The 17,277-nt window shown below is 38.4% G+C and overlaps 1 protein-coding gene across 1 annotated transcript; it reads left to right on the plus strand.

The window, feature by feature from the left end:
- Positions 1-13,741: 13,741 nt before the first annotated feature.
- nr0b1 (nuclear receptor subfamily 0, group B, member 1) lies at positions 13,742-16,769 on the plus strand. Its single transcript, XM_052101834.1, has 2 exons — positions 13,742-14,374; positions 15,831-16,769. The coding sequence occupies exons 1-2, from the start codon at positions 13,819-13,821 to the stop codon at positions 16,070-16,072; spliced, it is 798 nt and encodes a 265-aa protein (XP_051957794.1). The 5' UTR covers positions 13,742-13,818; the 3' UTR covers positions 16,073-16,769.
- Positions 16,770-17,277: the final 508 nt, after the last annotated feature.

Below are 17,277 nucleotides of genomic sequence, written 5' to 3' on the forward strand. Positions count from 1 at the left end.
ATCAGAACTCAGGGAGTGCCAGTATGCTAGAAGTGTTTCTTAAGCTATACATTTATATTGAAATAATGTGTAGTTAACACATTAACTCTTTACATAGCCTATTAAAGAGTACACCCTATTATTTCCACACAATACTGTAAAGATATTATAAACTGATTATGTAAAAAAATAACACTGTATCGGTTCGGGATCGGTATCGGCCAATACTGAGATTTCCGATATCGGAATCGGATCGGAAGTGGAAAAAGTGGTATCGGGACATCCCTAGTCTTTGTCGAGTATTGTCAGTGTAATGTCCTTTCCAAGATTCATGCTAAATCTAAGCATAGCATAGCATAGCCTAGCCTAGTATAGCATAGCCTAGCCTAGTATAGCATAGCCTAGCCTAGTTTATGCCAAGCCAGATTTATGATTAGCCATGTTTTAGTCATGTTCATGTTCATGTCTAGTTTACTTCTCATTTATAGTTAGGGTTTTGATTTCACGTTTATGAAAATAAACTGCATTTGGGTTCCCATCATCATCGTCTTCGTCTGCTCCTGTGTCCTGCCAGCCAGAAACGTTACAGTGATCATATATTTACAAATGTAATAATGTATTTTTATGTTTCATTTGGGGGCAGACTTAAACCATAAAATCTATACATAAAAGGCATTTGAAAATTGCCTAAAATAAATGATAAGGGGTCTGTCTAATGTTTTACAATTCATTTTTCAGACCATAGAAATACAGTTTGAAAATTTTCATTTCCTTTAAATGAAATTACTTAAAGAATGGATATTTGATCTTTTAACAAATTTTCTTACATTTTACTTTTTCCAAATTGTGACTAGAAATTGTTGGAATAATTTGAAATAATTGACTCCTCAGCAGTTTCTATTTTTTCATTTTTTGTGTCCTGCAATTTGCGCTGTGGGCTGTACCATTAGCGGGGGTGTGGGTTAGGGAACGGACTGCATAATACTGCATGGATAATAATAATAATAATAATAATAATATTTATGTATTAAGGCGTTTATACCGAGTGTAAACTTGCAATTTACCAGATCAATTTTTCCTTTTATGATATTCACTGGGAGAAAAGTGTTGCATGGTGGCTGGCTATAAGTGAATAAATCCCAACTCCAAAAAGGAATTGTAAGTAAACCCCTTATAAATGCGTTCATTCATTAGAATAGATCCATACCAATCTATTTATGTAGCCTGATGACCCATGTGATACGTCAGTGGTAGCTTCTGCCAGCCAGCGAGAGCTCAAACCCCTATCATTAACTGCGCGGAGCCAACAACGCAAAGCCGAGCCCTTTATGCTTGCACGAACCACATAAAGTGTAGAGATGTGCTTGGCACCAAATTGGCACTCAGTTTGTGAACTTACTTGCTATTGCCTGCATGCCAACCCCTCTGTGTGGCAAAACGTGTGCCTTCAGTTATCAACCCCAGGGAAAGCCTTTTAAACTACTCCTCAATGCACATACAGTCCGTACCCTAACCACACCCCTGCGCTAATGGTACAACCCAGAGCTCAAATTGCAAGACAACATTTTTTTTTTTTATCTAAAATGTATGATGTCAATTATTTACAAAAAAAAGTCACAATTTAGACAAAGTAAAATTTAAGAAAATGAGAGAAAAAGACAATTATCCATTCTTGAAGTAACCGGAAAAAAAACGAAAAATAAAAGTTTAAAACCGTTTTTCTATTTTTGCATTTGGATTGGTATGGTCTGTATAATGAATTGCAAAGCGGACACAGACCATAAAGCATGGCAAAGACTGTCCAATTCATATATACTGTCCAATATAACAACATGAAAAAAGTCAAATTAAAATCAACCCCTGGGACATGAAAGTGCCCAAAGTTGGAGAGTCAAATAACTGTGTGTCGCAGATACAATTTTCACAATTTCTTTACCAAAAAATAACCCAACTTGTTCCAGTGGTGCCAAAAGTAACACATATTCCTATACATCAACATCCATGTTGGACCTGGACAACATTTCTGTCAGCCAATCATATTTTAGGGTTAGATTGAGGGTTAATGGCTCAGGGCTAGCTAGGGTTTGGTGCTTGTAGACCATTCTTATCAACCTATCATTTCCCTCTAATTGTTTCAAGTTGTTTCAGGACCAACAAAAGATATTGATCCAGGAACACGTCCTACTTGGCAAAATTTCGGTGACCCAAACAAATCATGTGTTAAAAACACTGTGAGAGGGCGGGGCTGGGTCGTGATTATACACACCCGGTCCCTTATCAGGCTAATTAAGCCTACGAGAGGGAACGCTGCTACATTACATTGTGTGTGTGTGATTTTGCAACAGTTAATTATACAAAAAATAAAAAAGTAAAATAAATAAAACTCAATATGAACAGTTATTTCTATGTTTTTGTTCGGCCAACAAGAATAGTTCCACAAGAAGCCAAAGCAGGATCAAACGCAATGTGTCACCAATAAGTCTTTTATTTGCTGATGTCATCTCAATGGGCCTGAGGTCTGGACTTTGACATTTCCATTTGAACAGCTTTATTCTTTCTGTTCCAGTCCTTCAGCTGTTGGTGTGCTTGGGATCATCGCCCTCTTGCATCACACAATTTCACCCAAGCTTTAGCTGTCAGTGACCTTTAATTTCTCAGTAGAATTCTTTGGTATGAAAAGGAGTTCACGGTCGAATTGATGATTGCAAGGTGTGCTTGTCCTTTGGCTGCAAAACAAGCCCAGATCATCACTCCTCCAATGCATGCTTGTTGGTATGACGTATTTGTGCTGATACAGTGTATTTTGTGTTCACCAAACATGGTGTTGTGCATACTGACCAAACGTCTCAACTTTGGCATTACTAGTCCAAAGGATAGAAGTCAAAGCAAAGCCATGCATAGGTTTGCAACTGCCTTGATTATGTTTCAATTTGCACGATGCAAACATATACCTGAATGCTCCAGACCACCAAACTGCTAAAAGTTCTGCTTTTACAGAGGTGGTAACACTTCTTCTTATTTTTTATCTATTTATTCATTTTACATTATTTATCCCCTTTTCTCCCCAATTTGGAAAGCCCAATTCCCACTACTTAGTAGGTCCTTGTGGTGGCACGGTTACTCACCTCAATCCGGGTGCTGGAGGACAAGTCTCAGTTGCCTCCAATTCTGAGACCATCAATCCGTGCATCTTATCACGTGACATGTTGTGCAGGACACCGCAGAGACTCACAGCATGTGGAGGCTCATGCCACTCGCCCCATTGAGAGCGAGAACCCCTAATCATGACCACGAGGAGGTTACCCCATGTGAATCTACCCTCCCTAGCAACCGGCAATTTGATTGCTTTGGAGACATGGCTGGAGTCACTCAGCACAACCTGGATTCAAACTCACAACTCCAATACTCGCTGAGATACCCAGACCCAGGTAACAATCCTTCTTATTAATTTGCATTCGACTTATGGATTGCATTTGGGTGCTAATTATCTTATCTACTAGCAGTATTGTGGGAGCAGAGTAAAAATGTAAACTACTCAATTTCTTACAAGTGGACTCTGCATTTGCTTACAGACATGGAAGTGGGTAGTTGGCCCCATGTTTCTGTATGTCTGCGAGAGACTGGTGCGATTCTACCACTCACAGCAGAAGGTGGTCATTACCAAGGTTAGTGATTATATCATGTTTTCAAGCTTCACCATGGTCTCTTGATCCAGTCTTGGTTAACCGAAGTCTTCCCCTCTCTCAATGTCACTTTACAGGTTGTCACGCACCCTTCCAAGACTCTTGAGCTGCAGATGAAGAAGAAGGACTTTAAAATGGAGGTCGGTCAGTATGTGTTCATCCAGTGCCCGTCTATCTCTCAGTTAGAGTGGCATCCCTTCACCCTGACCTCTGCCCCCGAGGAGGACCACTTTAGCGTGCACATCCGTATCGCAGGGGATTGGACGGAAGCCCTCTACACGGCCTGTGGAGCTGACAAGACCGCGGTGCTGGATGCTTGGACACTTCCGAAGTAAGGTTCTAACGGTATACTCTGTACACATGTTTTATCAGGTAACCTTAAAATAAAAATTCTCATTATTCACTTACCCTGATGTCCCATCCCAGATGTGTATGACTGTCTTTCTCCTACAGAACACAAATGAAGATTTTTAGAAGAATATAGAGCTCTGTCAGGCCCTTATAATAGATGCACATGGGTGCCAGCACTTTGACAGTCCAAAAGTCACATTTAGGCAACATAAAAGTAATCCACGCGATTGTAGTCGATCAATGAATGTCTTCTGAAGCGAATCGATAGGTTTACTGTATGTAAGAAACAAGTCAATAATTAAAACGTTTTTAACTTTAAATCGGCACTAACATCCAGGGCTCTGATAATGTTTTGAATTGGCCGAAATCTCACGTGAAGTTCATTCTTCTGTTGTAAATAAGTGCCGCTTCCGAATTGTCGGGTGAACTCGCCGACGCACCAAAGTCATGCTTTGCGTCCGCTGCTGGCAGGAAGCACTTTTTAAAAGTTAATAACGTTTTAATTATCGATTTATTTTTTACACAAATGTATCGATTTGCTTCAGAAAACATTTATTGATCAACTGGAGTCCATGGATTACTTTTATGCTGCCTAAATATGACTTTTGGACCATTAAAGAACATATCTTCTTCTAAAAATATTCAATTGTTTTCTGCAGATGAAAGACAGTCATACACATCTGGGATGGCATCGGGGTAAGTAAATAATGAGAGAATTTTCATTTTTGGGTGAATTATTCCTTTAATTCCTCAAGTTTTGGTTGACCCCATTCGGTTGAGGGGACGAGTTTACTTAATCAACTGAGTAAAGTCAACTTATTAGGGTTTCTTTTAAGGAGCTTTTTGATAGCTTTATATAGTGTATGTCACTGAGGAGACAGATCATGTTTACATGCACTTAATAAAACGTTCTGGAACTCCACTTATTGGCAAGATACATCCTTACGCCATTTAAGGGATTAAGAGAAAGTGGTTTAACGCACCTATTTTTCTCCCGGGGAAAGCTGCTTTTGTGGCCATGTAAACACATACGCGCCATTCGAACAGGTTTTTGAAGAGTTTGCATGTGCGTGGAACAGATCGAATGACAAACGTCACAGGATGGAACCCAACAACAAGTCAATAAAACATTTCTGCGAGTAAAAGCACATACACTATAAACTATACTAATTTATATACACCACTGTAAAATATCAACAGTCCCTCACATTCACGTATATGCACGGTTGGGGGAATCCCAGAGTTTTATGTAAAGGGAAACTGCAGGTTGCGATAGAAAGTTAAGGAAACAAACACAGCAACAACTCTGGAATATCTGGAAATAAAGTGAAGCAACAGAGAGGTCTTCCTCGGATACCATGTTTGTTATTTACACAAGCATCGCAGGGTAATTATGTTGCTATGGAGAAAGCTGCTTACTTATATATATATATATATACAGGTGAAAATAGTATGCCGTTTATACAGTGTATGTAAACATGAACGCTGCTTTCTTGCAATAACCTGCTTTCTGGTGTCCATGTACACATGGTCAGCAAGTCTATCCCTCAAAGACTCGTTTTCATTCCTGTCAAAAATCAAATATGGAGCTGCTTTGAATAAGGTCTATTATGTGTCGGTTTGCTTAGCTTGCTGTGTGCACAATACAAAGTGACAAAAAGCAATGCCATGTTTTGTCATGGGGTACACGGACCATCATGTTACACCATTATTCATTGGAAAAGTAGCTTGTTGCTGGAAAAAAATGTGGACGCCGCTGTAGCTAAATTAGCTATTCCGTTATCTGAGTCTGAATTTAAGAAAAGGACCTTTCAGTGATTTATGCTCTATGTATTCTATGACTGAAATTGAATAGAAATTGAATGCCAGATACATTCTCTTTTATACTTTTGCGTCTGTAAAATGTTTGTTTGTGAAACAATAAAACATTAAACTTTTTTATTAGATATTGAATAGTTATTCTTTACACACACACACACACACACACACACACACACACAAAGGTTAGCACGCATACCAGTGTGTCAAATGAATTTCCTCTCCCATACCTCTGAAAGCTACAGACAGAATGACAGAAGCCCTTGAAAAAAGGAGTATTCAATTTGTAATTCTCTTCGACACAAGGCCATATCACTTTATGGGTAAAGTCATAGAGGCAGGCAGGAAGAAATTCGATTTATAGTTACTATAGTAACAGACCGAACTAGTCATTGCACAACAAGGAAGCAGGAACAATTTGCACAAGAAAGTTCATGTTAATTATTTTTGCAAAAATATCTTTCTTTCTTGCAGTGCGTTGTCTTTAAAAGTAAAGAGCTTTTTCATTCTCTTCAAGGTTGCTGTTGAAAAGTTGAGCCAAATTCTTATTCTCTTTGGGTCATGACAACCTGGTGGGCTGTTTTCTGTCTTCTGTTTATGCTTGTCAGTGAAGGGAGGCTGATCTACGCTGAGACTGGATTTAGTTTCCACACAGAAGTTTATGTAAACATTAGCACCAGACTGTACCAATAAACCACTGACCATGAAAACAGCAGTTCATTTGAACTTTAGCACAGTGGTCTGCTATAGGCTGTATACCGCGTATGTGCTATTTGTTTCACAATCCTGAAATCAACACTCATGTAGTTGTATTGAGATACATATTGGGCACTAACCCAATTTTTGTAAGAGTGCATCTCAAATGCAAAAGCCTATTTTTATTTAGTTTTTTATACTAGCTTAATAAGGCTGCCAACATATGCCATTACATTTATTAAATTAGGGATAAAGAAATATTCCGGGTTTAATACAAGTTGAGCTCAATCGACAGCATTTGTGGCATAATGTTGATTTTGTGACAGTGAGACACTTACAATGGAAGTCAATGGGGCCAATCTATAAACATTAAAATTCTCACTGCTTCAAAATGATAGCCAAAAGACATAAACAATATGCGTGTTAAGAAGATTTTAGTGTGATAAAATCGCTTACTAACTTTTTCTGTGTAAAGTTATTTCCAATTTTACAACTTTGTTGCCATGATAACATAACTTTGTAAACCCTAAAACCCTCAAATGACCACACAAATGACTATTTTAACAACTTTGCAGCTCAACTATTTGACAAGTTTAACAGAAAAATGTATATACAGTAAGTGCTTTTAAAAAATTATAAGCTTGACATTTCTGTCTATAAACCATCTAAAAATGGGCCCCATTGACTTCCATTGTAAGTGTCTCACTGTAACCTGTAATCTTTTTTTAAAAGAAAAGGAAGGAAGAGGCAAAATATTTTTTTGTGGTAATCAACATGCCACAAGTGCTGATGATTGAGCTTAACTTGTATTGAACCGAGAATATTCCTTTAACAAGGTAAAAATGATTAAAAAGGCTTATAAACATGATAACTTGGTTGGTTTTAACATCTATAAATCGCTGCCCTAAAACTGCCTTCTTTGTCAAATTTATTAATCATGATTCATGCGTTCCAGTCCATGAAATTAGGATGAATCTAGAAACCAGAAATAGTTCTCACACCGCACACACACACCACAAATCACAAATCGACCAGCTTGACCATGACCTTGCAATGAAGGGAGCCATTATGGGAAATGCAGTAACTCTGGCTTTTGATGAACTCGAAATTCAGTTCTGAATGGTCAGTCTTCAATTTAAAGTGTACAGCATAGATTTTAAAAGTTTGAAAGAAGGAAAAACTTAAGGCTGAAGCATACTCTATGCAACACAAACACTGAGGCATCAGTCAGAGCACAATTCGTAACCCAACGCAAGTACACGCTGCATTCTCAGCATTGCTTTAGTGAACTGAATATTGCTGAGCAAGTAAGTTAAAGTCAAATGTTATTAGCAACTTTCCGTGATAACATCCAGTGTAATGGCACAGACTTTTGAGGGTAAATCAATCGCCCTCTTGAGAACTGAGGTTTGTTCCCACCACAATAACACACAAACGCACGTTAAGCATGTTCAAAGCGGTGGCCAAGCGTTCGCATCTGCGCTCACGTATTTGATAGGGTATTGTGGCAGGGCGGAGGGCGGGGCCGGGTCGTGATTCTACACACCCCATCCCTTATGCTAATCAAGCCTCCGAGAGGGATAAAGGCCAACTGTGGAGGATGGTGTGGGAGAGAGAGATCGTTTATGGACATGTCCGTCATGTGTGGGTGTTTGTCTTTTGTTTAAGTTAATCATTAAAATATTATTTATGTGGTCAAGCCGGTTCTCGCCTCCTCCTTTCCATTGAACTGTGTTACACTGGTGCCAAAACCCCGGAAGGAGGAGGGATGGTAGTAGAGTTCTCGCCACTACCGTCCACCCCAACGGAGCAGCCACGACCATCTGCGGGCGGACGAGGAGCCCGGCTGCCTGGAAGCTGAGGAACTGCCGCCAACCGCGAGGGGAGAAGGGGCTGATAACCGACCGCCTGGAGCAGTCAGGGCCGCTGCCAGGGGCGGAGGAGTCTCCTACCAGCCGCTGAAACGCGCCGGGGTCTGAGACCGCCGACCGCGAGCGGGGAGGGGCTCGCTGCCGACCGCCTGGAGCGGGGGAGACCCCTTTTGTTCCCCGAGAACGCGGCAGGGTGTTCCGTCCACCAGGGGCTGGATCCGCCCAGAGAGGCGCGGCTGTCGTCTGTTAGAGGGTGGAGGAGTGGCCGAGGAACAAGCTACGGCGTATCGGAGAACCGGGGTCTGTATGTACTCTGAGGTTGCTCTCTCCAAGAGTCACCGGGCCTAAAAGTACCTAAATCGAAAGAAGCATAACTATTGTGACCACACAATATTATCAAGCTACACTGCTCACTATCAGCTAGATAAGCAAACATTTCGTTCACAGTACTGTTGCAATTACATCAATAAAACAAACATTTTGCAGGAAATAGGACACGATATAAACTCAAACCCTAACCTACAGGGCCCCAATGCCCTCTTAAACCTAAGACCTCACGTAATAAATGTAGGTCTATGTAAAAAAAATATGTATATATTTTTTTATTTAAATAAATAAATAAAGGTTCTAATTTCAACATTATTTGTACTTCAGACAAGAAGTTGGTTTGTTTGAAGTTTGTTGGACTAGAAAACTAGCTTCTTGTGGCCCACACTTGGTTTTTAACCATTGACAATGGGTAAAATTGATCAATTTACAGATGGAGCCACATTGAGAGCCCCGTATCTCTGGGATTTAACCATAAAGGGTCTTAAAAATGAAGATACAAAAAGGAAAGTTTGCTCTGATCCATAATCATAAAGAATGTTAATATATCTTTAAATTGGCTCTCCAACTTTGGAAAAACTAAAGAAAAAGTGTTTTATTTCCCCATATTTGGACTCCCATTGGCATATAATACAATAAGGGGTGATGAGGTCAACTCATTTTAATAATAGTCCCACCTATTTCTGTGTAATAATAAAATAATAACACTATCATATTTTATTTTTTTGTAAATGTTCATCCATGGAATTTAATATTATTGCTTTCATCGTCACTTGTTTATTTATAAAAAAAAATTGTCAGAAAAAGTTTTAACATAATCAAACATTTCAGCTGAGGAACTTTCCCAAATATGACATGGAAAACTCAACAGTGACATGACATATAAACTCTAGCCTTGTGATTATCTGGAGCAACCTTTCAGATGTTCGTCGTACAGTTACTGACATACAAGATAACCCATACGTATGTCCTGAGACAGAGTGTGTACATGTCTGTGTGGATTGGGGATGTTGACATGAGCGTTGGCCCTCAAACTTACTCTAGATACGGTCCTAATTTCAAATAAGAAGACAGGTAGTAGAGGAGCAATTGTATAAACTGACGGTTAGATCTGCTGACCTTGAACAGAAGCTTAGTTGGATGCAAAGTTGTGTATGTGTGGGGGGGTGGGTGTTAGAGGAGGCTGTGAAGGCTGTTTGTTTGACATTGGCCTTGATGTAAATGCTAAAAAACATTTCTTTTTGAAATAGATCAGTTGTGGGAGTTGTGTCTTGCTGCACAATATTCTAATGCTTTCATCACTTCCATCATGGACTTGTCCTTTGGCTATTCAGCATCAGGAGTGGTGCCTTGATAGGACTTTCCATACAGGCATCAATATGCTTTTATAATCGTCTTCAAGAGAGCAATGACATCAGTACACCCCCGTCTGCCTCAGACAAACCCGGAACACATTGCACAATACAGATGGCCCTGGACTTTAATAATAACGAAACAAAAATAATAAATTATCAAAGGATCTTAAGAGGAAAGGGGCATACACATCATGTTACTGTAAAACTGTCAAACAAGGCAAGGCTAGACAGGGACTGGTGCCAAACAGATCCTACTGTCACCTGTCTTGGTAGTCAGAAGTAAATGGATAAATACCTTCAGGCAAAACATTTGCTTCTTATACAACTCACCGGTAATACAGACATGGAACGAGCCACTTACAGTCTTCACTGAATCTTTCACTGTACTTGTATCAATTGTGGTCACTGGTTTCACCAAATGAAAATGGGTTTTTCTGAAATTAAATTATAATGTGGGCTCTACTCAAATACTTTGTGTAGTGAAAACCTTTTTTAAATTGTATCTGTTCAAACCATAATATTAAAATTAGCAGCTGGGAACTGTCAACAAATATTATTTACATAGTCCCAACACAATTAGATTAACTGAACATAGATGGATTGTACACAGCAGTGGCGGCTGCTGGTCTTTCAAAGAGGGGAAGCTCATTTTCGGCCTACATTATAAACTTATTTAAAAGTAAATTCTGCCCTTACGTACCAACTAGGCGTCTTTTCCAGTGACTTGACCAGTGTCTTCTCAATGGCCAGCAGAGCTAGGCTGCTTAAACGACCTTGGCCCATTGTGTTACTTGGCCCTTGTTGGATGATTCACTCATCATGTCCCCTAAATGACAGCTCCTGTCGGCCAAGCAAGGATGTTACATCAATAAGGCGGTTTAGGAAGGCCCTGTTTTGTTTGACTTTTTCATTATGTTTAGTCACTTGAATGCGAGCACCTTCATTGATTGCATGCTCAACCCTGATCCTGCCCATGCAACTTAATCTTGCACATGCAAGATAAGACATATAAAAGACATGTTTTCATGTCTTTTATATGCCCTGTCAAAGTTAGACAGATCTCCAAACCCCACTTTTGACCAAACAACACATCCGTGAGATGGTTTCATCAAGAGGCATGGCCAGCAGTACATTTTATTTGTCACAGCACTTCCAGTCAGCCAGCTAACTTTGTCATACCAGGAGAGCTGAAAAGACCTGTTATTTTTCCCTATTTTTTGCACTAAATCAATCTTAGGTGTTGATCTGCCCTGCTGTTTAATTCTAATTTTTTCCTCGTAAGACTTTCAAATGGCTTCGCCAAAATCAGGTCGACAATATTAGCACCGCTCTGCCATCGTAGCGCAGTTTCACCCGCACGACGCTTGCCTAGCCTACTGTATGAATGAATGAATGAACGAACGAACGAATGAACGAACGAACGTAACGCTCTAAAACAAAAATATATTAAACTTGGTAAAACTGAAACAAGGAATGTGGTGTATAATTGTGTGAATGTATTATGCAAATTGACTAGCAATTTCGCCAAACAAATATAAAGAAATAGGTTGCAGCAGTTTGTCTTTCGACTACACTTGAGAAATCCGCGATGGGACTGAGCGTAAATAGCTTCAGTGACTTCTTATAGTACAGATTCGCTGTCAATCAAAAGGAGATGCAGTCTTTCGACAGATCCTCCAATCATCACGCTGAAGCCCGAGTCCAGGCCAGCCCACTCCTCATTCACCCCCAGAGACGCTGAGCGTCCGTGGGCGGACATAATCGCAGCATTTATCCAATGACCGCCTATTTTCGAGCACTGAAAAAACTGTTCAGAGCAGCCCCATTGAAGTCAATGGACGCCGGCTTCAACAGGGAAATGCACTGACGCTACGGGAATGTATGAGAAGTAAATAGAGTCAGCCGACCTGCTATATGTAATGTAGCTGATTCTGAACGAACTCGTCTTCAAGATGAACGTGTTCTAACGCATTTTTAGTCAATAAATTGTTTACACAATAGTACATATTTGACCATTATTTTTTTGACATTATAGGGGAAGCTGAGCTTCCCTTGCAGTCTTAAAGAAATCCCCACTGGTACACAGTGCACACTTCAAGTCCAATATTTTGATGCAAATACGCTATGTTAAAATTCACTTTAGACCAAACTGACTGCGTATACATTAATGCCTCACCAAGACGGGCATTTCCGGAATTATAAAGTGTTGTTGACAGTTTAGGCACGAACCCGCATTAGCGCTCAATCATTAGTCGCCTGTCAATCAAACAGCATGCAGCTACAGACGTCAGGAAATAAAAAGTCGATCTATAATATTTTATCTAGATCAACCAACCAGTGGTTGTCTTGCTATCACGATCGATGTAATGAACACCCCTGTCAAGATGTAGAACATAGGCTAAGTATAGAAAATTAATCAAAAGTTTATCATCGATTTCAAGGACATCTCTCTCTTTATTTTCAGATAAACATCAAGAGTGATTTATCGCCCAGCCCTATTGATAACATTGCCTTAATCTCACACATCAACCCAATAATCTCAGTTATAGATAGCTAAATTACAGACTACATTATAGACACACAGAATCTAGTAAGCAGAAATATGAAATTTACCTCGCTATGTTTCTTCAAAGTAGAGGCAGGATTAATACTGATATCTGGCTTGAGCAAGTTAAACTCACATGACACAATCAAGCAATTGGCCTTTTTCATGTACAGCCGTGATTTTCAGGTGTTGAACTGTGTTTGAGGCATCCTAAACATACATAACAGTTGGCGCCTGATATTCAGCTGCCATTCAAGTTTTTTACGTGTGATTTGATTTGATTTGACAGGAGTCACGAGACTCTCCCTAGCCAATCACGTTGATGGATAAAAAGAAAATCAGGGAACTAGCGAACACAGACGGTGGGAAAATAGTGCATTTAAAGTACAGTCTTATAATGTACTCAAGTAAAAGCATTCCATTTTTAAACTACCTAAAAAAAGTACAATTACTGGGGAAAACTACTTAATTACAATAACGTGAGTATTTGTAATTCGTTACTTTACGCTACTGCTACACAAGCAGTAAAAGTCTGAATGTGTAGCCATCATAGCAATGTGATCGTTTCACTTTTTATGACAGTGTTGATTGACTATCACTTGGACTATATTTATGTTTTCATCTTAGACATAAATGTATTAAGTTGATTTCAAGATGACTGGTTTAGTATTTTAAATAGAGCTGCTTTTCTCTTTTTTGAGTTTTGTTCTGTTGCTCTTTAGATTAATATTCCAGGTTCAATACAAGTTAAACTCGAAATTAGACAAACTTAATTTCAACTTGTCCCTCCAAGCAGACATTTGTGTTACAATGGGGCACTTCAAATGGAAGTAACAGTAAATAAACAATAAATTATTCTATTTGGAATGAATGAGTAAAATGTCACACCACTGATCTCTTTATGTACACGTATACAAACACATGTCTATGTTACTATTAATGTATAGATCATCTTTACTGTATGTACAGTGTTTAACGGTTCAAAACCAATTTGGACACAGACGAATAGGGACTATAGCGCCCCCTATGTGCATATTAGAGAAAGACAGTGGGAGGCGTCCATTACCTTTAAACTATTTGGCATGTGAGGGGAAGGTAACACACAGACCTCAGCCGTGCATGGACGTCTCCAAGTGTAAAGCTCATCTTAGTTTCAACAACGAAACGACATCAGTCTCCGCAGCGCCAGCAGCATGGCTTACTTTGACAGCAGCTGCCACTGCAGCAGCGAGAGGAGACAGAACAGCATCCTGTACAGCATTTTAAAGAACGACAGTCAGTCTGCGCAACTTGGGAACCAGCCGAGGACCCCGAGGCTCGCCGTGTCCATGCGCGCTTGTGCGTGCGGATCCAAGAGGAAGGTCTCCCTGCGCTCCCCTCAGACCACATGCAAAGCCGCCTCCGCGGTTCTGGTGAAGACCCTGAAGTTCGTAAAGAACGTGCCGTGCTTTCGGGAGTTGCCGGTGGATGACCAGCACACGCTGGTGCGGAGCGGCTGGGCGCCGCTGCTGGTGCTCGGGATGGCGCAGGACAGGATCGACTTTGAGACCTCGGAGGCGCCCGAACCGAGCATGCTACAGCAGATTTTAACGAGCGGACAGGACAAGCATGAGAACCAGAGTAATGTGAACGCTGGAGTGGCGTTGACTGATGTTCAGGGTATTAAAATGTTTCTGAGGAAATGCTGGGGACTTGATATAAGCACTAAGGAGTACGCGTATTTAAAAGGAGCCATTCTGTTCAACCCAGGTGAGTCATGATGCCTGTCATACCTGAATTAGGACAGCGTCATACATGCTTTGTTTTGCAGAACTTTAGCTTTTAAATGTTATCATTTAATTAATAACTGATGAATATTAAACAGTTTGGAACAAAGTTAACTTATATCCAATAATTTGTATTATTATTATTATTATTATTATTATTATTATTTTTATAGTGTCTAATTTCTAAAATTATTAATATTTAGAAAAGTAAAAACAAAAAAATACAAATAAAACAAATATTTTTAAAATATATAAAATAATAAAAAACATTTGTGATATCTTTAGTAAGTCATTAAGATTAAAAAATATCAAACTTCATGTATTATTATTAATATTATTGTTTTTTTATAGTGTGTAATTTCTAAAATTATTAATATTTAGAAAAGTAAAAACAAAAAAATTAAAATAATAAATACATAAAATAATAAAAAACATTTGTGATACCTTTAGTAAGTCATTAACATTAAACAATATCAAACTTCATGTATTATTATTATTATACATTATTTATTATACATATTATTATAGTGTCTTGGCTACGTGTTAAAATTATTAACAGGTGGCCAAAAAATGGGGTAAAATTGTATAAATACTGTAAATAATAAGTCATTAACATTAAACAATGTTAAATGGTACATCCAATTAATATCATTGTTGTTGTTATAGTGTCTGCTTTTTAAAAATACAATTAAAAAAGTATTTTATATATAAAATATATATATATATTAAATAAAAATAACATTTTATAATAACTTTAATAAGTCATTAACATTAAACAATGTCAAAAAAATAAAAACAAAACATGTACAACCTTATACTGTTTATGCTACTAAATTATTAACAGGTGACCAGAAAAAATGTGGTAACATTTTATAATTACTTAAAATAATATGTCATTAACATTAAACTATGTTAAACAAATTATATGAACTTCCAATGATTATTATTGTTGTTGTTGTTATAATGTCTACTATTTAAAAAAGATGAATGATTCAAAAAGTATATATTAATAAATACATTTTATAATAAGTCATAACATTAAACAATGTAATAATTATAATTTGTATTATTACTATTAATAATAATGTCTGCTTGTTGAAATTATTAACAAGCCACCAGAAAAAAAAGGGTAACATTTCATGATAACTTTAATAAGTCATTAATTTTAAACAGTGTTAAACAAAGATCACGCACATCCAAATATAAAAATATATTAAAGTATGACATTTCAGACTGTGTTTATGCTTGTTATAATGTTTGTTAATGGTGTAATGTGTTATAAAAAAATGTAACTTCATGATTTTGATTGCAATCAAACGTACTGGTTGTCAAAGTTTTTTAAGAGGGTAATCATTGAGTGCCCTCTATCTCAAGGAGCCCTAAACAGCATCAGGTCTTTCAGGTACTGCATGTAACAAGTTTCCTTCTCTCTTTCATAGATATTGCAGGGCTGCAGTGTCAACATCACATCCAGGCTCTGCAGAGCGAGGCAAACCAAGCACTTAATGAATATGTCAGAATGATTCACCGCGGGGACAGTGCAAGATTCGCCAAACTCTTCCTCGCACTCTCCATTCTGAGATCCATCAACGCCAACGTGGTGGCCAGTCTCTTCTTCAAACCGGTCATCGGAGCGGTCAACATGGAAGAACTGCTTCTGGAGATGTTTTATGGAAAATAAAACGGACATAATTAATCAGAGCTTGGGAGGAGGGGCAGTCAGGATGGACAGACTATGAAAATGACTGATTTCTTTTTACACATAATATTTTTGTACGTTACACAAGAGCTCTCTCTTTGCCTTCTGAGCTGAACTCACCGCTGAATCCAAAGTTGATGACGACGTTTTTTTCCATTTGGGGAAAGAGCTTTATAACATCATTCTGTTTGTTTGTTTGTTGGTTTGTTTACTTGCTTTTCTGTGTGTGAGACATAGTGCAGCCTTCTCATGAATGTTTATTTGATTCTAGGTGACACTTAATAATAACGTTCATTAACAAACATTAATGTATATACTGTATGTATGGCATATAATATACTTTGCAACGTTTATTCAATGTAAATATAATATATTCTGAATGTTTCATGACATTTCTTACTATTTGAATGTATATAAAGTAATGATCTTTTATAATGTAATAGTGTTGGTAGTGAAAGTTATTATAAAGTGTTACCTATATTTGAATATAAGAAAGTATTGATCATTTTGTCATGTTATGCAATGATATAATGGAACAGTGGTTACACTCTGTCACGTTCCTCACAAAATTATGTGCAGGAATGTATTTTCTACATCGCAGTTAAATGCATTTGCGACTCAATGTGATGACAAGCACAATTAGAAAACAGTCATGAAAATAATTTAAATAAAGTATACATTGATGGCAACATTGTTTCTTACCTAAGGGCAATATTGTTCCACACACCACACTATTGTGGTTAAACATGGACAGGTGGGGAGGCACTACAGTGTTTTAAAGTGACCAGGTTCTTCAGGTAAGGTAGCACCTTTACAACACATATAATGAGCTAAAATAACTTGACACTTTATGTGTATTTATGATGACCTTGTAGGGCAGTGAGGAGAGATGATATATGACTGTTGAGACAGGGATGCCTGAACACACACATCCATTCACCCCCACCCCCCTCCCCATTATGCTGTCACCAAATGTATTTTTAATGAGTCTGAACCTCCTGACTTCCACCAATAGGCCGGTCTGCTCATGAAGATCAAAGTGAGCCCAATACTTTCTCTATATCGGTGTAGCTGGCCGTCCAGTGCCTCCAATATTCACTTTATGTATGGAGTTTTGGCACTTTAGCTTCATTTACTCTATTCCACAAGGTTAGTCTTTTATTAGGGAAAGCTGTTCTGTTCTATTA

This window comes from Xyrauchen texanus, chromosome 32 (genome assembly GCF_025860055.1).
Source record: "Xyrauchen texanus isolate HMW12.3.18 chromosome 32, RBS_HiC_50CHRs, whole genome shotgun sequence".
Lineage (NCBI taxonomy): Eukaryota > Metazoa > Chordata > Actinopteri > Cypriniformes > Catostomidae > Xyrauchen > Xyrauchen texanus.

Coding starts and splice junctions, on each gene's coding strand:
- nr0b1 (XM_052101834.1), top strand. CDS start 13,819: ATGGCTTACTTTGACAGCAGCTGCCACTGCAGCAGCGAGAGGAGACAG. Junction 14,375..15,830: donor AGCCATTCTGTTCAACCCAG/GTGAGTCATGAT, acceptor TCTCTTTCATAG/ATATTGCAGGGCTGCAGTGT.